Genomic DNA, 19,604 nt, shown 5'->3' with positions numbered 1-19,604 from the left:
AGTTGTCTGTCGTGATGCTGGATCTTTAAAAATACGAAAGAGGATCGGCAAACCATATATTTTATACTATAGTATTCCGCCAAATTCGTCATGGTCAAAAAGCCCCGATGCGCATAATATAGAATTATTCGCCTGAAAAACGGCTTCGCCGACGATAATTATGACAGGTAATTCCATCAACGCATAGATTGCTGGCGTTCTGTCTATGATCTTATTTTAATATTTTTGCCCTGTTACGATTCAAGCCCATCTATCATCTTTGCATGCATCCCTGGCCGAAATTTTTGTTTTTAGCGTCTCTGTCAGTTCTTGGTCCGTCTAATTCTCTGCTTGACGGTGAAGTACAAATATGTGCGCCAGTACTTTTATGGCTTCATATCCTTTGGTAGCAATGGCAAACAAAAAAAAAGAAAGAAAAAAAAAAGACGTCCCTCACTGCTCCAGAACTGCGGTCACCATATTATAGCCATTTTGCATACTGAACCTTGACCTCATCGATGGAAGCAAGGGTCTCTCGCAATGCGTCCGTCCATTTGCGGAACCTTAACTTTGGTCAGTTCATCTGGACAAAATTGCGCACAAAGAGCACCGTTGCTGAGAATTTTATCGCCATGAAAACTAATACGTGTTGTGGGATCAACGTAATTTGATAGCAGGCTGCCATTCAAACTAGTCGCAATGCTTATATGATGCTGGATTAGATTTATTTTCTTTCTAATAATAACTAGGCAGACCACCACGAAGCTGAACGCACGCGGCTAACTCCGGATGGGTGGAAGGTCCAAATGCCTAGGATCTGCGCCGACTATAACAGCAAAAGTCAAAAGCTCAATTATAGATGATTAGATCAGAAAGCTATCAAGTGAATTTATCATGTCAGGAGGTTAACCCTTGAATCAGTTTGTGACTGCATTGATATATGTAAAATCGCATATAAAGTAAAGCAGTCCAATTAAAATACAACACTATAGAAAACCCAGGACACTCTGGCATATTTTAGGCTGAACGTGTTTCCTAGAATATTTTTAATCCAACGCATATGCCACAATGATTTTCAAAACCGCTGCCCTGTTGGTCATCTCACTTGCGCTCCCAGCCAGCGCGACTTGGCCCCCCTCACCTGCGACCCAGGCCGGCGAGTCTAAGAAATACAAGGTTTTCTACGGCGAACCTGGGAAACACCCACTTGGTACGGTGTTATGTGACGAAGGGGAGAAGGCAACTATACGTTGGAACTCGGTGGAGCACCGCGCCACTCATACCATTGTTGACGGGGGGGCCATCTACTTCAAGGTTGAAAATGGCCAACCCATATCCATTTGGTTTACTGGAAGGTCGCCAGGGAAATACAAGCTTACGGCAAACGAAGTATCCTGAGCCCTCGCGGATCGAGGCCAGAAGCGGAAGGCAGAGCAAATTCCCAACGCAGACCATGGTGTGGGTTTCTCCTTTCCGAAGCAAGCACTCCTCAAGGCTTTTTAGCTCCGGCCCCCATAGACCCTGCAAATTCAGGGCCGGCTAAAGAACGGCATCCAACATCGGTTGCGCACTTTCAAAGTAAGAAGAACATCTGGAATAGCAAAAACATTGATCCTCTTCTTGAGATGGAGAGGGAGCAAAAAATTACTTCATGACAAGAGTGGGACTTGAACCCACGCGGATTTCTCCATAGGAAACATGGATTAAACACCTTAATCCTACGCCATAACCAACTCGGCCATCTTGCCGTTAGATGAGGTTGTCGTTTGGCAACGAATGTTGCTATTATATAGTAAAATACGCAACGAACGTTAGCCCACGCTTACTTTTCCTGGTTCTATGTATCGAGACAGTATTAGGTCTACTTCTAGAACTAGAACTATCTAGGTCTAGACTAGAATAGTAATAGTACCTACGCACTACAAGCAACTACCCATTGGATTTAATCGCACTTTTTTGCAGTATATATACCTCAATACCCTCATTGCTTGAAATTCAATGTATTGACAATTTTTTCTCTTCTTCATTTTGGACCATATCAGCAAAGTGGATGGGAGGTTAGCATCGTTGCAGCGAGTTCATGAGGTAGCTGGAGCTGGCTGTGGGCTGTGCAAAGCGCCGGCTGCCTCAATGCAAAAACTGACTCATTCTCACTTCATTCAGAATGATTTATTTCCCAAACCGGATAGTCAAGCCTGTCGCGCCACTGCAAAACCATCGCTACCTACAAATTTAATATGGGCCGTGCATTGAGATTCTAAGCTTGAATCCACAAGACATCGACACACGGCGTACGAGTGAGTGAGTGCACATACAAGCTAAAATGAGCGACGGGTGCCTCTGCTTATAAAAAGGTCGGGCACGGCATGTCTTTGAGCTCAAACACCAGCATACTCTGGAAAAGCACCAAGCACGCAATTGCATCTCCATATCCAGATCATCCTCTTCAACGAAGGTGTGATTATTAAAACCATTGTATTATATCTGTTCACAATTTCCGGTCGCCAAGCAGGCAGAGATCCTCAACAAGATACAACCTCATGGAGGGATCTCAAATCCAAGCCCGAGTGGCTTCACACGCTATCCCCACCACGTCGCACGACACAGCTCTCTGCATCGTGCCCCCTAGGCAACTATGGCCCACAATCGATCGGCTCAGATCCCTATACGACGACGCATTTGGGAAATGGCCACCTCATATAAACCTAGTCTATCCTTTTGTCCAGGTGGCAAGCCTTGACCATGCAGTTGCTGCAATCGCATCCGAGCTCGAGGCAAAGCTAAGAAGGCAGCATTATGACGAATGCAACCCGGCTGTCAGACTGGACTCGTCTGGCGTCTTCTCCCACAGAAAGCACAACACCATCTACCGCAGAGATGGAGACGAGACGCGGGTGGAGAGGTTGAGAGATCTGAGGAAGGTAGTGTCGAGTGCCCTTGGCCACCAGAGCCCAAGTGACGGCGAATACAGGCCACACCTCACAGTTGCGCAGTCAACGGATGCAAAGGACTCCCAGCACAAGTCGAGACTTGGCAAAGTAGATCTTTTGCCAACGTCCGAGTGGCAGGTAGACAAATTGCACGTCTTGGTGAGGGTTCAGGGCATCCAAGGCACCGTCATGAAGTCCTGGGGAACCATCGATCTAAGCACCGGCTCGCTCTCTAGGTGCGATCACTTGATGGGATTCTACGAAGATTCCATGTTTGTGACCCAGCCGGAAGATGTGGCCTACAAGACCTCATATCCTCGGAACGAGGTCATGCCCTGTCACACCTTTGACGAATACACCAAGCGCTGGACTCCGCTGCCAAAGACATCGTCTTCCCGAAAGTTTATGCAGAAAAAGCTCCGAGTAGCTAGCTACAACGTCCTGGCCGAGTTTGACTTTCCACCATCACAAGAACGGTACCCTGTTTTGGTCAACACCATTTTGTCTCAGGATGCGCTTGCAGATGTTCTCATCTTGCAGGAGGTGACGGACGACTTTCTCTGTTATCTGCTGGCCAACGAGGATGTCCATGCTTCGTACCGTTACGTATCGCACGCACCGCCCAATCAAGACAACATCGAGCCTCTTCCTAGCCATCTAAACATTGTCTTCCTGAGCAGGGTGGTTTTTGATTGGGAATGGGTACAATTTCCTCGAGATCATAAGGGATCCGTGGTGGCCAGATTCCGAGACCTCGGCCGCTGGGAGGATGCACAGTCTGTGCCTCTGGTCGTTGCATCGGTACACCTGACGCATGGCCTGAGCGACCAGGCCGTATCGACAAGAACGGCAGAAGTTGAAAGGCTGCTAAGTCACTTGGTTCAGAACTATCAAGGCCATCCTTGGATAGTTGCTGGAGATTTTAACACCACGACATCCCCCTTGACTATCAAGGAGGCTCTCAAGGGTGGGTACATATCGCAACAGTCGGTAAAAGAAATCCCAAGGTTCGACGATTTGTTGGAACAGGAGGATCTTGTCGACACCTGGGCTTCTCATGAGGCAAAAACATCTGGTAATGAGATCTCTTCAGAGTCAATGTGCACTGGCGAGGATGGCGCGACGTATGACCCCCTGAACAACATGCTTGCCTTCAAAATCAGTGACACCGGTCCTGGAGGTCGACCACAGAGATATGACAAGATTCTGCTCAAGGGTGAAGGAACCCTCGAGAGCTCGGGTTTCAACAGGTTCGGTTTTCCCACAGAAAACGCAGCGACCCACGAGACTTCCTACGGTAGTGATCACTGGGGCGTCAGAGCCTTGCTACAGCTTTCGGACGCAGCAACCGACGCAGCAACAATATCCACGGATGTTAGCCCCTTGATTGTCCCAGTTGATCTGGCGAGGGCACCCGAGTCAATGCGAGACCCTCAGGTGCTGAAAGGCATGCTCGAGAGTATGGGGGCCATTCCGGCGGCAGAGGAGAACCCTCGTCGTCAAGCCGCCTTCGACGCACTTAGGCATGTTGTGACAGGTAATCTTGTCGAAGGAGTCAGCGATGCTTCAGAATATGATCGTCTGAGGTCATCAATAATCATGGTACCAGTAGGCTCCTGGGGCCTCGGCGTTTCCACCTTGTCATCTGATATCGACTGTCTCTGCATCGGTCCCTTGAGCTCCAGCACCTTCTTTGCGCTGACGACACAGAGGATTAAGAAGGCGTCCGTGGAGTCGGGACTCGAGATCAAGCTATTGCGCAGGGTGCGTGCTAATTCTGGCGTCATGCTGGAGCTAGAAGTCATGAGTGTCAGGGTGGACTTGCAATACTGCGCTGCAACAGCGGTTGCAGAACAGTGGCCAGCTGTCCTGAAGCTACCACCCAACGACCCGATTTTTGCACTTCCTGCTCAGACCCTGGGAAAGCTCAAGGCCTTACGTGACCTAGACTATCTCCGCGAGACTATCCCTGACCTGTCCAAATTCCGTCTTGCTCACCGAGCCATCAAGACCTGGGCGCAATCTAGGGGCATCTACTCGGCCAAGTTTGGCTATCTGGGCGGCATCCAGGTCTCCATCCTACTGGCACGGGTTTGCAAGCTCCTGGCTCGCGATTACGGCCAAGAGGTTTCGGTCCCGGACATTCTGTCTTCTTTCTTTTCCCATTACGCATCTTTCGACTGGAGGAACAAGATCGCCTTCGACCCCTTTTTCCACAAAAAACTCAATTACTTGCGTTCAGCTCGCGAGCCCCTCGCCATTCTCGGCTTTTTCCCTCCGGCGCTCAACACCACCCTGGCTGCGACGGTCCCGTCAATGAAGGCTATTGCCCGAGAGCTCTCGCAAGCAAACGAGCTACTCAATGAGGACGGTATGACATGGGATACCTTCTTCGGGGCTTCTTCAGCAGGGGGAGACAAGACGCATAGCTTAGCCCGCGGTGCAGCTGATTTTTTGAGCTCATACAAGTCTTTTGTAAAGATTGAGCTACAATACTGGGGCATTTCGCTTTCCAAGGGCTCGCAATTCATCGGGTGGTTGGAATCGCGATGCCCGCTACTTCTGGTCGACATGTCGCGCCGGCTACCACAGCTGAACTTTCGCATCTGGCCGCAGCGGTTTGTCGAGCAGGTAGATGCGGGAGAGCCCGAGGCTAGCAATGACGGAGACGACCAAGGCGAAACGCGCGAATATCAAGGCTTCTACCTCATAGGACTCGAAGAGGACAGCGACGCCACAGACGAAGACAGGAAGCTCGCGGCCGGTACCATGCAGACGATTCTGCAGCGCTTTGAAGACATGATTCGCGGCGACGAGAAGTACTTTGATGCCAAGAGTCAGTGGTTGAGCACGTCCGTGATTCAAGAGGCGGACTTGGGTGAATTGACGCTTGATGAGCGAAGTTGGGGAAACTACACAGCCGGCGATGAGGATGAGGACGAGGAAGAGGAGGAAGAGGACAGCGCCAGCGACATCCAAGAGTCGGGACAACGTCCCCAGAAGCAGAAGAAGGGAAAGAAGGGCAGGGGTGCCAAGGAGCAAGGCCAGGCGGTCTCCATCGCAAAATCGTGCGGCAGATTCCGGACTGCGGCGGATGTCATCAGTCGACTGCGATGGGACCCTGCGTTGGATAGCAGCGATTATCTGGTGGGATACGAGGATAGATTCAAAGGCGCCATGGAGAAGGCGTTGGACGCTTGGAAGGGCGAACAGACTGACGAGGAGTTCATCCCGCAGCATCGTATCCTGTACTTCAAACGGAAGAACGATGGCATGGTGGTATGGGAGAGACGGACACGCACGGACCTGCTGTTTGGCAGCGGCTAGATGACATTGCCTTTAATGAATAGATTTCTTCTGCGTGATCCAACGGGATCGGGTATTGGGTTGTTGCGTACATGTATACACCTCAGAGGTGAAAAATTTCCAACCGATATGAAACAATCACAAGGGTAGGAGATCCTCAACTGCAAGCCTCCTACGCTGAGTAGCAGCAGCAGTCTTGGGTCTGAGGATAACTTCAGGAACCTTTTGCAAAGCAACGGTGGGCTTGCGACCCAGGACCTCGTCCCAGATACGACGCTCCTCGATATAACCGGCTCGGCGATCCACTGCATTAGCCAGCTCCTCACGCTCCAGCTCCGCGCGAACTCGAAGGCGCAAAGCATTCTTGGACCTGGTGTCTGCGGGCAATCCCAGCGCCGAGTGGATCAGAACTTCATCCGCCTCGATTTCCACCTCCACATCCGAGTCTTCCATATCCACAGAGGAAATGGAGTTGCCAGATTCATCCCACTGGTCCTCATTGGCATGGCCCGCAACAGGCGAAGAGCCTTCATCGGCAACTTTGGGTTCTTGAGGTACGTCTTCTTCGTTGACCTCCGAATCCGGGAGTTCTTCATCAGAACTATCGGTATCCGTTATTGTTTCGCCATCTTCTTCCTCTGCCTCATGTTTAACCCTTAATCTGCTCGAAAGTCTGCGCTCCACTTCATCGTTAGACATGGCCTCGAGGTCCGCTTCATCCTGTTCAATATCTGCGTCGTCGTCGTCGTCCACAACCACCAGTCTCAACCGTCGCGCACATCCGGCGAAAAAGAGCTCGCGGCCTGCAAGCTGTTTCTTAACTTCAACCTGACCCGGAGCTGGAATATGTGAGGGCCGCACAGTCAGTCGTCCGGCTCGTCGGGCGCGACCGCGATTGCTTGCTTTGGCATTGAAGATGGCCTCGGCCACAAGTTTTCGTGTGATGGCCCTGGCGAGAGAGTAAAAATCGCCTAGAGTATCCAGGCGGATCGATGGTGGCTCGTGAGAAATGCTCTGCCAGTTACCCTCCTCGTAAGCTGCATTCATGAAGAGGCACGCTGATAAGTCAAGCCAATTTCTGACTTTGAAAAAATGGAGGGGATCAGCTTCGTCGGCCTCCATCTTGGCCTCCTCGACCAGGTCTATACAGTTTTCACTACTAAGTAAAAACGGTCTGTTAGGACGACGCCGATACTGCGATGTCTCTTCATGTGCTTCCTGTCGAAGCGATACAGCGTCTGCAGCATGTTCCAACGCTGCTACACATTCCTGACTTAGTTCCACCGCAGCAGGAATTTCGTGTGCCGCCAATACTTCCAGCTGACCGGCCTTCTTGCGCTGAATCTTGCCTTGTTCCAAGAGTTCAATGTACTGACGCACCTCCATCTCACTCTTGGTACCGACACGCCGGGCTATGAGATGGGGCCGATGCTTGCCGAGGCGCCCGAGAGCTTCGAAGAAGAAATGCTTCTCATCCGGGTCCCAGAAGGTAAGTCCAATCTGTGATGGGGGAAGTGCTGGCCAAAGGTGCGGCACATGAGAATCGCAGGCGTCCTGAATGTCTGCATTCAACATGCCAATGTACTGGTGGTTGATGGCACCCTTGACACGTTTGAAAGGGCGGGGAGCAATGTCGAGCTGGTCAACGGAGTGAACAGCCTCGGACCGAGACCTCTTGAGTCCTGAGCGATTGAGTGATTTCTCCGGTAAATTTTTCAAGTCAAGCTGATCCAGTGCTTCTTCAGCACCAGACAGATCTGAGCCATCCTGGGAGCCATCAGGCTCCGGCGAGAATTCCGAGCCAGGGGGCGACGAGAACTCTTCCTCGGGGTTATGCGACGGTACCCGTTGAGCAAATTGCTCCTCGTCGTACTGTTCTTGCTCGCTAGCACCCGAGCCTCCCTGCACATGCTCGTCCCCAGACGACAAGGCATTCTGGTCGTTGGCGGACTCGGGCTCTGAGAGAAAAACATCATGCATATCTGAACCCTGCCCTGATGGACTGCGGAATTGTTGTCTGGGGGTGCGGGCGCGAAGATTCCATCTTGATGCCATGGTTCTGGTTTTATGTAGCTACATATGGTCGCCGTACTGTGATTATGAGGGCGGGAACACGCAGCTTTGTGAATGGGAAGATGGGCGATTTTGCGCTGGTAAATAGTACGGACTAAACAAATGTCGATGAAGTAGCATCTTCTCCGGTACAAGGGTGATCAAGATCAAGCACGCTTGACGACCTCGAATAATTATGCGTCAAGTATATTCGGGGTTGGCTGAGACTTTTAAATTGCCTTGGCAAAGTGAAATTTGATGATTGATGTCAATGAATCCAGGCGTGAATGATTTGCTGATTGAGTGAGAAGTTTCCAATTGCCCAAGGTGGACCCAGATCTGGCATTTGTTTTTGTGTGATTCGTCGATCGAATGCGTTCCACTCCCAGTGGATACGGTACATTTCTTGCAGTTGCTAACAATGCTTTGATCTTGAGCTCGTACGAACAAAACAGCATTTGGTGCCCTTTTATCCTCCAGTACACCTCCACCGGCAACCCGCATTGCAAATTTTTGTTTGGCTGCGATGTGAGATTGGTAAAATGCTCAAATACGTAGCACGGTTGGTAGGCGGCCGGCGGTGGGTGCAACCCAGACGCGACTTTTCGGCTTGTAGCCAGAATCTGTATCGTGTCACGTCACGCAGACTCGCCGAGGCGTCACCCAGAATTAGCCTGCGCTCCTATCAGGAGGAGTGCATACAGGCTGTCCTTTCATCCCTGGAGAATGGACACAAGCGTATTGGTGTATCGCTAGCGACAGGCAGTGGAAAGACTGTACGTGCCAGCTACCCACTCCTAGTTTTAGAGACCAAACAAAGTTGAGAGCTGCCAGATCTATTGCACCCTGCTGACCAGACCGACTCAAGGTTATCTTCACACAACTTATAGATAGGGTGCCCCCTATATCAAAGACTGCCACACAAACATTGATCCTCGCGCATAGGCGGGAACTCGTGGAGCAGGCTGCCCGACACTGTACCAATGCGTATCCAGACAAGACCGTCGAAATAGAAATGGGCTCGACCCATTCGTCTGGTCTTGCCGACATCACTGTCGCTAGTGTGCAGAGTATCATCTCTGGAGATCGCATGGCCAAATTCGATGCTTCACGATTCAAGCTTGTCCTGGTTGATGAGGCTCACCACATCGTGGCTCCCGGGTATCTCAAGACCCTTGCCCATTTCGGCCTCGCTAGCAAGCAGCAGACCTCTCCGCACCTGGTCGGGGTGTCTGCGACATTTTCTAGGTTTGACGGCCTCAGACTCGGCGCTGCCATTGATGAAATCGTTTACCACAAGGACTATGTAGACATGATTGGCGACAAGTGGCTCTCGGACGTCTTGTTCACGACGGTGGAATCCTCTGCAGACATATCTAGAGCGAGGACGGGAGCCAACGCGGATTTCTTGCCGTCTGAGCTTTCGCGCGCGGTCAACACGAACGAGGTGAACGAGATCACAGTTAGGAGCTGGATGGCAAAAGCACCAGGCCGAAAGTCAACTCTCGTCTTTTGTGTAGACCTTGCCCACGTAAACGGTCTGACACAAAAGTTTCGAGAATTTGGGATAGACGCTCGATTTGTCACGGGAGACACGCACAAGGTGGAAAGAAGCGAGCGCCTAGAAGAGTTCAGGGCAGGGAAATTTCCAGTGCTTGTCAACTGCGGCGTCTTCACTGAGGGGACCGACATTCCCAATATCGACTGCGTGGTGCTGGCTCGGCCCACAAAGTCAAGGAATCTTCTCGTCCAGATGATCGGAAGAGGAATGCGACTACACCCTGGCAAGAAGAACTGTCAGATAATTGACATGGTGTCAAGCTTGGAGACTGGCATTGTCACCACCCCAACTTTGTTTGGCTTGGACCCTGGAGAGCTCGTGAACAACGCAACGGTTGATCAGCTTCGCGACCTGCAAGAACAAAAGGCCGCCGAGGGAACAAAGACAGGCACGGCGAATGATTTAGGCCCTGCACACAAGAAACCGAAAAGCGTCAACATATCGTCGTTGGCTTTCACAGAATACGAGTCTGTGCTCGATCTGATATCAGACACCTCGGGAGAGAAGCACATTCGCTCACTGAGCGAGTATTGCTGGGTTGAAATAGGACGTGATCGTTATGTTTTATCCGGTCCCGGGGGGACGTTTCTCCGAATCGAAAAGTTGGCCGCCGAGGCAGAGGGATTCCCCAAATTCCGTGCCGTCGAGGTTAGGGCGCTTCCCGTCGGGCTGTCCAAATCGCCGTTTGCAGCACCCCGCGAGATCCTCAAGGCAACGACGTTTGCGGATGCGGTCCACGGTTGTGACAAATACGCGTCCGAGAATTTCCCTCACATTTTCATCTCAAGGAAGCAAAGATGGCGCAATGGTCCTGCCACGGCAGGTCAGGTCGAATTCATCAACAAGATTAGGGGGCAGAACCAAGAACCCTTGACAGAAACCGATATCACCAAGGGTGCAGCGACCGACATGATCACCAAAATCAAACATGGCGCACGTGGACGGTTCGCCGAGATAGGGGCAGAACGTCGCCGTCAGGAAAAACGTAAGCTAGGTTCTGAGAAGGAAGCTGAGCGCAAACTGCGTGAAGTGGTTTCTGTTGGGCCGGTGCCCATGTGATGTCCGGCAAATGCCCACCATTGTATTATTGTTCAGTGAGGATTGTAAAATATTGTTTATATAGAAAGTATTGGTCTCTGAACCACAGTTGTGTATCTTAACTACCTTTTGTGTGTAAACATGTCATCTCTGAAAATTGCTCATGTCCGTATCAGCAAGCAAATACGATACCAGTTCTTGATACAACATTTTGGGTTGGTTGACCATTTATCGAAATGACATTTGATCACCTGATAGAGCTGGATTAGAATACATGTAGAGATTATTGAGAAGCCGAGCTCCGAAATGCGCCTATAGCAACATCTATAGCATCTTCTGCGCCAGGTATATTGCCACTCACTCGTATTCGTCTCTACTATGCACGAACATGGAGCAATGTCATCAGTATACGTTTGCAGGACCTGCCAACGCCATCAAACAAGACGGTTGGACATTGCTTAATCGAGTGGACACAGTACTTCGTAAAAGACCAAGCATCAAAGAAGCTAGAACTGATTGGTGGTCAAGAAACAAAGATAAATGTCGCTTAGGAGCTATCAACATCAAAGCTTGGAGGGGATCCGGCAGCCCAGGTTGACGCCCCCGCAGGCGCTGCTACCCCAACCTAACCAACTGTGGCACAGATCGCTTGCCCAACCCTCAACCCCCTGCATGCATTAAGGACTAGAACATGGACATGCCTGGAGCACAGGCGATTGCTGATCCAGCGGCCCTGCTTTTTTGCTCTAGCCGAAACTGCACCGCCCAATGTCAAGTCAAGTTGGCGCCCTGGTGCGACTGCCGGATATTTGGCGCTATTTATGGACGATGCTACGACGTGACCATGATTGACACAAAAGTCAAACCCAAGTCCATAAAGAATGCCATCGGGAACTTGCCATCTCTTTTCTTTCTCTCTATCTCACTCAATCCCCTGGCTATTGTCAATCAGCAAGCCAGCTCTCGCTCACCAATCGCAATCGCGAATTGAGAAGCGAGAAAAGTTATAAGCTGAGGGCCTCAGCATACGACCAAACACGCCACCAAAACAGTTGGTCCCTTAAAAAAATATGCCGCTCAGGGTCAAGTCAAAACCAGCGGCACAGCAGGCCAATTCGCGTGTGCGTAGTCCGTCGCCGATCGGGAGGCATCTCGACTCCAAGTTGCCCGACATTGAAGACGGCGACAGCTTTAGGGAGCTGACCAAGAAGCTTTCGGTCTACATCGCCGCTGTGATTCGATTGCCGTATACCTTTGAGCAGCTGCGGACCACTGCCGCCGGAGAGGCATTGATTGTGCTGGTCCAGCATCTGAGCACCTGTTGCAAAAATCCGGCAATAGTAAATTCACTGCTGTGAGTGAGCGCTTCAGCTGGCCTGCAAGGGTGTTTTGTCACTAACTGGTCTGCTTAGTGCTCTCAAGTGGCATTATGGTGTCTCCACCGAAGACAAGGGTATTGCCGAGGCTCGAGCAAACGCCTGCGAGATTGTTGCCTGGAGGTTTTTGACCCATCTCTCTGAACGAGAGGCAGTGGAATACTGCCTTTATGAGATTCCAGACCCCGATGATGTAGACAGCAATGGTGAGGCCGAAAATGGCGGTGACGAGGAGAATGGCCATCGCCATATTGACGAGAACACGGCTCTCCTGCCACACGGATGGTCAGGAAACGGGTTTATCGGCTCCGGACGCATCATCCCCGAGCGTCCGGCCAGCCGGAAAAGGTACCAGCTTCTCCAGTCACTCTCCAGTCTCACTATGAGCATCAAGCAAGACGACGACGATGACGATGAGCAAGATCCCACGGCACCCTTCAAGACCTTGAATGGACTCGAGATCGCCGCCGTTGCCGATGCCAAACGATTCCTCAGTCAGACCATTGTTCAGAAGATCATCACTGGCATCTGGGAGGGGGATATTGTCTTCTGGGAGGACCTCACCATCCACTCGGTCAAGCGGCCCAAGTTCTACAAGCCACACACCGCAGACCCCTTTTCCCGGTTGAGGGTCCCCAAGTACCTCAAATCGTTCGAGGTGCTCTTCTTCTTGTCATTCTTGTGTCTGTACTACGCCGTCTTGAACAATCGTGACGACAGCTCGCGCATCACGACTTTGGAGGCGGTCCTCTACGTCTGGTTTGCCGCTTTCTTCTACGACGAGTTGAGCGAATGGGCAGACGCCGGCTCCATATTCTATGCCACCGACGTCTGGAATCTTTTTGACATGGTAATGCTACTCATCGGGATCGCCTTTGTGTCGCTCAGGGTCGTAGGCCTGTATCGTGGAGACCAGCACCTGACGGAAACCGCCTTTGACATACTCTCCCTCGAAGCCCTGTTCATGGTGCCACGCATCTGTTCAGTGTTGAGTCTCAGTCCCTACTGGGGAACATTGATCCCGTGCCTCAAGGAGATGGGAAAGGACTTTGTCAAATTCATGGTTCTCGTCGTCATCGTCTACCTCGGTTTCCTCACCACGTTTTCCCAGCTCGCACGTCACCGCTTTGGGCTGGCCAACATGACCATGTTCCTGACCAAGATTTTCTTCGGCAGCAGCTACGTCGGCTTCGACATTATGCGTGATATCGATCCCGTCTTTGGGCCGCCTCTGATGCTTACATTCATCACGCTGAGCTCTATCCTACTGATGGGCTCCCTGACAGGTATGCTTAGCAACAGCTTCTCTCGCGTCATCAGCCACGCCCGCGAGGAGTACCTCTACGTCTACTCGGTATACGTTCTGGAGGCGTCCACAAGCAACCGCCTCACGCACTTTTACCCGCCCTTCAACCTCATAGCCCTGGTAATCTTCCGTCCCCTGCGGCTCTTCCTGCCGTCGGACCACAAGTTCCGCGCGGCCCGCATCGCCCTCCTCAAGGCGACCCACTGGCCAATCGTCGGCGTCATTCAGCTCTACGAACTCATCCGCGGCAAGTTCAGGCCGACTGACAAGTTCAGGGGCCCGGTTCCAGACTCGCTGAGCGCGGGGGCCTCGCCCAGGAAGATGCAGAAGCGACCCGCTCTGCAGGGCCAGCGCTCGGGCAGCTCGCTCAACGACCCGTCCCCGTGGCAACGCCAGGCCCCTAGAACCACCAGCGGTGCCGACTATTCTAACAGGCAGCAGGTCCTCCAGTCGGCATCCCAGAGTCGGGTCGACATGGTTGAGGACACGGGTATGGCTGGCCCTACTGACGTCGAGGTCCGAATCAGCGAGCTCTCCAACAAGATTGATAGGCTCACCGATCTGGTTCTCGCCATGCAGAACCAACAAGCCCTGCAGACCCAACAGACCACTCAGGTTTCTGTGTGACCGATCTTGATGTCCTCTCGATGTTGTACGGATGGTGGCTGTTATGTGTTTTGCAACTTGTGAACGGACGGCCTGTAGTCCGAAAAAGTGCTTTACAACTGACAAGTTATGTTTTGATGAATGTTATGGGGTGATATCCAGCTAGAATCCGAGTGAAGTAAATCGATATGGAATTGAATACGAAAAGTCTGTCGGTTACTAGGACTCAGGTCCATTTATTCAGACTTTCCATTTGATGAATATATTTACAATGTGAATAACCCCCAGAAAATACCCGATAGAACCCGAAACCATATTCTGTGATGACGCAGGCCACCCTCGTGTCAAGAGGGACCGTTTGGGGTATTTTGCCTTAACCTTCCAAGATGACAAAAAAAAAAATCCGGAAATAAAAGAATGGGAGAACCGTCGTAGTCAGTCCGTGTCAAAGAAAGATAAAGAGTTATATAGTACATGTGAGCCTCCTCGCTGGTCATTGGCGGTCACGGCTGGTGACTGTAAATTCAAAAAAGAAAAGAAAAAACAAACCCCCGCTGAAGTCATCGAATCCCCTACCATACCCATGGAAATCGCTGCAATCACAGACGTCCGGAAACGATCTCCTTTTGGAAGATCTTGATGCCCCAGACATCATAAAAATGAACACCATCGATCGTCTCCAACTTGACCTTGGGTCTACCGTTGTCGTCGTCGTCGTCGTCATCGTCACTGTCTTCCTCGCTGCAGCTGTCACTCTTGCCGTCCCACGAGTCTACTGAAAGATGCGGGAACAAGTCGTCGTTGTGGCTGTGAAAGACGTGGGCCGGCTCTTTGCCCTTGCTCTTGGACTTCTTGCCCTTCTTGGAATCGTGAGTGATGCGCACGAGCTTCTCCAGCTGGTCTTCGTCGTCGATCGATAGCCACTCGAGCTTCATCTCTGGGTGGTGCGAGAGGTTGTCGAGGAAGAACTTTTTGGTCTCTCGCATCACCCAAACGCAAGTATCTTCGTTCCGGAGCCTGATAATGAGCAGCGCAATCAGATTGACCAGGCCACCCATGTTTTGCATGAATGTGTGCTAAATAAAAGTCAGCTTCAATAAACGCCATTTTGGTGTGTATGTATGTGTGTGTGTGCGCAAGCCACTGGAAATACTTACAATTGCACGAATATTCATGCTGACGGCCAGCTCCTCCAGAAGCTTGCCCTTGCGGCAAATCAGCTTCATTGTCTGCTCGTCGATATCCCAATCTTGACTGTCCATATTCTTAATCATCAACCTCTTTAGCGTCGGTAGATGCTTCCGCAGCACTAGCTTCCGGATCTGCTCAATGGTCGTCACTGTTTTGGCCGCAAAGCTCTCGGGCTTGTACTTGTGGTCCCGTTCTAGGATGAAGAATTCATGCAGCTCCTCGAGTTGCGAGACGAAGTTGAGTAGCGCCGGTGATACATTATCGGTGAATATTTTGCGCAGGGGCAGCGGTCGTGACTTGTTTTCCTTGGCGAACAAAGTCCAGATTGACTGTTGTGGTCCTACGTTGAGCAAAGTGATCTTTCTCAACACGTGTACGTCGATTGCCTTGGAAATGACCGAAGCCTTGACGGGGATAAGGTAGATGCTGAGCTGCTGCAACCTCAAACCCCGGGTCGAACGAATGTACTCGCTAATGCACCTGTCTTGGTCCTCGGGGGCTACCAGCTTGCCCAACGCCTTTTTCAGAGTCTCTTCGTGTTGCCCAGGAATTGTTGCCTTTTCCTCTTCCACTGGGATGGCCACTTCTGCTCTGGGCTCTTTCGTGATACCCCCTACTTCACCCGTTGAAGCAGTTGTACACTTGGATACCTGCTGGCTGGATGAGTCCACCGGTGTGTCAGTGCCCGAGCCTGTCAAAGCGATCGGGGTGTCTTGGCCGTCAAGATTCAGCTGGCCTTCGGGCTCCTCAATGTTGATGTCCTCAGGCCTGGTTTCCTTGGCGGCAGTCACACTCCTTTTGAATGGCTCCAGGTTCTCTGTGGAGCTTCCGGGCTCTCCCAACGCCGGCGCTGGCGCTGGCGCCGACGCCGCTGTCGATTCCTCAGTTTTGGGCGTAGCCGCGCCTGAGCTAGACTCAACTGCTTGTTGGTCTTCGTCTTTTGGTTCCGTCGATACCTCGGCCACATATTTCCTAGCCGCAGCTCCGATGAGATCAACGATTTCCTGCTGGGCAACGGTCAGCTCTGCCCGTTGTCCCGATGACCTGTTGATGTTGTTATGCAATCTGGTCGATGCAAGTTTTAAAGAATTTACAAAAGCCTCAGCGGGAGTTAGACCCGCATCTACAATGGCTTCCTGGCTGTTTTCCGCTTCGCTTCCGGTGGTCTTGGGTGATGCTCGCTTCAACGATTTCCGAGCCAGATATGGCTCTACATCAAATATCCTCCCAAGAACGGCCTCCTGGCTCTTGCGCTCCTCTGCTGCCCTGAACGCTCGTGCAGGTATGCTCAGGCTGCTGTCAGCATAATGAGCAGGTGGTGGAGGTTGCGAATGTCCCGGCATGACCTGAAACTCGTCCTCTTGGTCCGAATCGTCAAGCTCCGAGTCTGCAGAGGGCTTGCGGGCTTGCGCGGCGAGGTGATCCGAGAACGACAATTTGAGCTTGGTTAATGTCGAAGATGAGTTGCGAATGCAGGTCCTGATCTCTGAAACGGCCTCAAGAGTGTCCATGTCCAGGACGGCTAAACTCCGTAGCTTTTTAAATCCCGAAAACGTGGGCGGTTCCTTGGCTAGAGACTGCTTCTTTGCCTTGGACCTAAGAGAAAGAGGCTTATGCGACTGCGGCACGGACGCAGTAACGACTTGCATTGGCACCGAGTTCATGTAGTACACCGGTTGCGGCGGTGGAGGTGGCGGACCACCGCCAAATATTGACACCTGCGGGGGCAACGGTTGTAGTCCCATGCCATCCATGCCCGCGTGGCCATAAGTCGGTGGTGAGCCCGATATCTGAGAGGAGGATAAAGGAAGCGGTGGGGGTATGTCGTAAAGTGAAGGGCCGAGTTGTAGACGGATATGAACGTCCTTCAGTGTGGGAATCGAGTGGAGAGTCTTGTACACTGGACGGCTGAGCTCAACTCGAATGTTCCATCTGTGCGCTCCACATGTTAGCAGAGTTCGAGGTTAATTAGGCGCAAGCCGTCTTTGCAACTTACGTGAAGGCCTCAAGTGACTTGGCCTTGCGCAGTGTCAGCTGCAAGAGGGTGTTCATAAACTTTCCGCAGCTAACGCTGTACAAGTATGGCTTGTATGCCGTTTCTGCCTTGTCGCCGGCGCTGAGTGTATCCAGAGACAAGTCGCGGAGGTGCTTGCCGTAGTCATAGTCACTAGTAACAAAGGTGTCGAGGCCGCCGGCGAGGCCGTCGATAGGGGAATCGTAGGCGGGGTCATCCTCGTCCGGAAAGACGATGTGGAAGTTCCGGTAAAGTTGCGCAGCCGCCAACTCGCGAAAGTGTTTCGAGACGAGCGATAAGCAGATGAGGTCGCTCTGACAGCACTTTGAGATTCAAAAGTCGGTTAGTGAGGCAAGAGGCTTCGTTAACGTAGATGATGACATCGTAAAGCGGTCGCACGCATACCTGTGCAACGATGTCCTTTTGCACTTCCTGGGGTAGGTCGAGAAACGAAAGGCGCCTTTCTGTCGCCTGTGAAGCGACCCGTGGTGGGTTGCCTTGCATGCCGGGCGGTTGCTCGACGAGATACGATTGTGTGTGTTCCGAGTTGCACATTGAACAGACGGACTGGCGGCGAGGCTTGTCGGGTCCTGAGGCTGAAGTGACGAGCGGACGCGAAGGAATTGGCGGTCGATCGGGGCGCGGAGCCGCTCGTCGTCGTCGTCGCCGTCGCCGCCACGGAATCTCAAGAGAAAAGCAACAGGCACTTTGCTTTTAAATCGATTCGTATAATACGGGTGCGGATGCGGATGCGGATGTACGGTAGTGGATGTCTTTTGTTCGGTTCGATAGGTCGAATGTACGGTTCACGGTCGCCAAATTGAATCAAAGTCAGGGCTGACAACTTGTTGAGTCTGAGCCAGCCGTCCTTCCTGCATTCGTTTGTGGCGGCACAATGCATTGGTCGGGGGTTCCATGAGCAAAATAGTGGCGGCAACTGACACGCGCTCGCTGCTGTGGGAGATCATTTGGGGATTTCCACAGGGGACCGCGGGACTTGCTCCAGCGGTGGGGGCTCTTGGGCGCTTACATCGCCCCCACAACCTTGCTCAGCAGGACGCAGTGCAACTTGTGGAAAGACAGCACAGGCCAGCATGGATCGCCAAGAATAGAGCCAGCATTTGTCTACGGCCTATTTTGGACTAGCCTTGGCTCAGGGATCTGATGTTGTGTTGATCTACAGGCTCTCATTGCTTAGAACAAACAATCGAGTTGAGCTTCAACGGACACGCTTTGAGCGCCTCATCAATGCAGTTTCCCGCCCATGCAATCGTTTCCCTCTGGTGTCTTTGAGAAGCAGCGATGTTTGTTTACGTTGCATTGTAGTTGGTGGGTCGTTCAATCCGTCCAGTCATATGTACCTAGGTAGGTTCCCCTGCATGTGCCTCACCTTATAAAGGCCATTTGATCTTTGTTCACCGTCCAGGAGGAGAACATTTCGTCTTGGCATAGACCATCCTATGTTCGCAATACAAGCGACACTGCTCGCTGGACCCTAGAGCGCTTAGCTAGGGTATCTTAAGCATCTTGAATAACTCGGCCATATCTTTCCTGAATCTCGAGGACTTTTTTTTCTCCAGGAATTAGCCGGTGTTCAACAGCGACTGAAGGGAACAGCCAGAAGTCCATAGCTGCTTAGATCTGCATTGCGAATCTGAACTTATCCCCATGGGCAAACAGCAGCCGCTTTTGTACCGTTGGATGGAAGATTAGTCTGTTTTTTCAGGCAAATGAGCGTCCAATGTTGACAAGACTCGTTTGCCGTTGGCTAACTTGTCTGTCTGCCAGGTTTCAAACTCTGCACATCGTTTAGTTTGAGGTGTTCTTAATGGCTCGTGCTTACGAGTATTGATGGCAGGGCGCTGGTTTTCTTATCCATCATCCGGCTAAAGCAAGACGTGCCTGCCGAAGGCAAAGCACGCGAAGGCAGGCACGACACTGCCAGGCAGGGCAGTCTTCGCAGTTCACCATATTTACAGTTGCTTACATTGTAATATAAGAACGACGTGATAATCCACGACACCAAGGGAGCAATTGCTTGTTCTTCTCCTCCGCAGTTATGAACCAATCTCCGAACTTGTCGGATATACGTTTTTACCAGCTGATTGGGCCCTTGTATGAGGCTTCCCTCCCACCCTATTTATTTTGTGGCCTATTCCAATCAGTTGATAAATTGAGGAGCAAGTCTACCCGTAAGGTATACGTGCTACGTCGGTTCGCTTACTCGCTATATAGACCCCCAAGC

The 19,604-nt window shown here is 51.6% G+C and overlaps 6 protein-coding genes and 1 non-coding gene across 7 annotated transcripts; 4 read left to right on the top strand and 3 right to left on the bottom strand.

Annotated features, from left to right (window-relative positions):
- Positions 1-1,047: 1,047 nt before the first annotated feature.
- Positions 1,048-1,377, top strand: MGG_16759 (uncharacterized protein; the record flags this gene model as incomplete). Its single annotated transcript, XM_003711941.1, has 1 exon — positions 1,048-1,377. One exon carries the CDS (start codon positions 1,048-1,050, stop codon positions 1,375-1,377), a length of 330 nt encoding a protein of 109 aa, XP_003711989.1.
- A 254-nt stretch (positions 1,378-1,631) lies between these two features.
- Positions 1,632-1,727, bottom strand: MGG_20140. The gene has a single exon. It is a non-coding gene; the product is annotated as a tRNA-Leu (tRNA).
- A 501-nt stretch (positions 1,728-2,228) lies between these two features.
- On the top strand, positions 2,229-6,302 carry MGG_06121 (uncharacterized protein). The gene has a single exon (XM_003711940.1). The coding sequence runs from the start codon at positions 2,520-2,522 to the stop codon at positions 6,234-6,236; it is 3,717 nt and encodes a 1,238-aa protein (XP_003711988.1). The 5' UTR covers positions 2,229-2,519; the 3' UTR covers positions 6,237-6,302.
- On the bottom strand, positions 2,414-11,124 carry MGG_06120 (uncharacterized protein). The gene has a single exon (XM_003711938.1). The coding sequence runs from the start codon at positions 8,268-8,270 to the stop codon at positions 6,354-6,356; it is 1,917 nt and encodes a 638-aa protein (XP_003711986.1). The 5' UTR covers positions 8,271-11,124; the 3' UTR covers positions 2,414-6,353.
- MGG_06119 (uncharacterized protein) lies at positions 8,692-11,067 on the top strand. Its single transcript, XM_003711939.1, has 2 exons — positions 8,692-9,043; positions 9,136-11,067. Exons 1-2 carry the CDS (start codon positions 8,810-8,812, stop codon positions 10,885-10,887), a joined length of 1,986 nt encoding a protein of 661 aa, XP_003711987.1. The 5' UTR covers positions 8,692-8,809; the 3' UTR covers positions 10,888-11,067.
- Positions 11,125-11,372: 248 nt separating the features above from the next.
- Positions 11,373-14,459, top strand: MGG_06118 (uncharacterized protein). Its single transcript, XM_003711937.1, has 2 exons — positions 11,373-12,220; positions 12,279-14,459. The coding sequence occupies exons 1-2, from the start codon at positions 11,937-11,939 to the stop codon at positions 14,173-14,175; spliced, it is 2,181 nt and encodes a 726-aa protein (XP_003711985.1). The 5' UTR covers positions 11,373-11,936; the 3' UTR covers positions 14,176-14,459.
- Positions 14,315-18,301, bottom strand: MGG_06117 (uncharacterized protein). Its single transcript, XM_003711936.1, has 4 exons — positions 17,765-18,301; positions 17,342-17,682; positions 15,312-17,277; positions 14,315-15,230 (listed from the first exon to the last, which is right to left on the bottom strand). The coding sequence occupies exons 1-4, from the start codon at positions 17,912-17,914 to the stop codon at positions 14,754-14,756; spliced, it is 2,934 nt and encodes a 977-aa protein (XP_003711984.1). The 5' UTR covers positions 17,915-18,301; the 3' UTR covers positions 14,315-14,753.
- Positions 18,302-19,604: the final 1,303 nt, after the last annotated feature.

This window comes from Pyricularia oryzae, chromosome 3 (genome assembly GCF_000002495.2).
Source record: "Pyricularia oryzae 70-15 chromosome 3, whole genome shotgun sequence".
Lineage (NCBI taxonomy): Eukaryota > Fungi > Ascomycota > Sordariomycetes > Magnaporthales > Pyriculariaceae > Pyricularia > Pyricularia oryzae.
This window is presented reverse-complemented; position numbering and strand designations above follow the sequence as displayed.

Coding starts and splice junctions, on each gene's coding strand:
- MGG_06121 (XM_003711940.1), top strand. CDS start 2,520: ATGGAGGGATCTCAAATCCAAGCCCGAGTGGCTTCACACGCTATCCCC.
- MGG_06120 (XM_003711938.1), bottom strand. CDS start 8,270: ATGGCATCAAGATGGAATCTTCGCGCCCGCACCCCCAGACAACAATTC.
- MGG_06119 (XM_003711939.1), top strand. CDS start 8,810: ATGCTCAAATACGTAGCACGGTTGGTAGGCGGCCGGCGGTGGGTGCAA. Junction 9,044..9,135: donor CGACAGGCAGTGGAAAGACT/GTACGTGCCAGC, acceptor GACCGACTCAAG/GTTATCTTCACACAACTTAT.
- MGG_06118 (XM_003711937.1), top strand. CDS start 11,937: ATGCCGCTCAGGGTCAAGTCAAAACCAGCGGCACAGCAGGCCAATTCG. Junction 12,221..12,278: donor GCAATAGTAAATTCACTGCT/GTGAGTGAGCGC, acceptor TGGTCTGCTTAG/TGCTCTCAAGTGGCATTATG.
- MGG_06117 (XM_003711936.1), bottom strand. CDS start 17,914: ATGTGCAACTCGGAACACACACAATCGTATCTCGTCGAGCAACCGCCC. Junction 17,683..17,764: donor AAAAGGACATCGTTGCACAG/GTATGCGTGCGA, acceptor TGAATCTCAAAG/TGCTGTCAGAGCGACCTCAT. Junction 15,231..15,311: donor GCATGAATATTCGTGCAATT/GTAAGTATTTCC, acceptor ACTTTTATTTAG/CACACATTCATGCAAAACAT.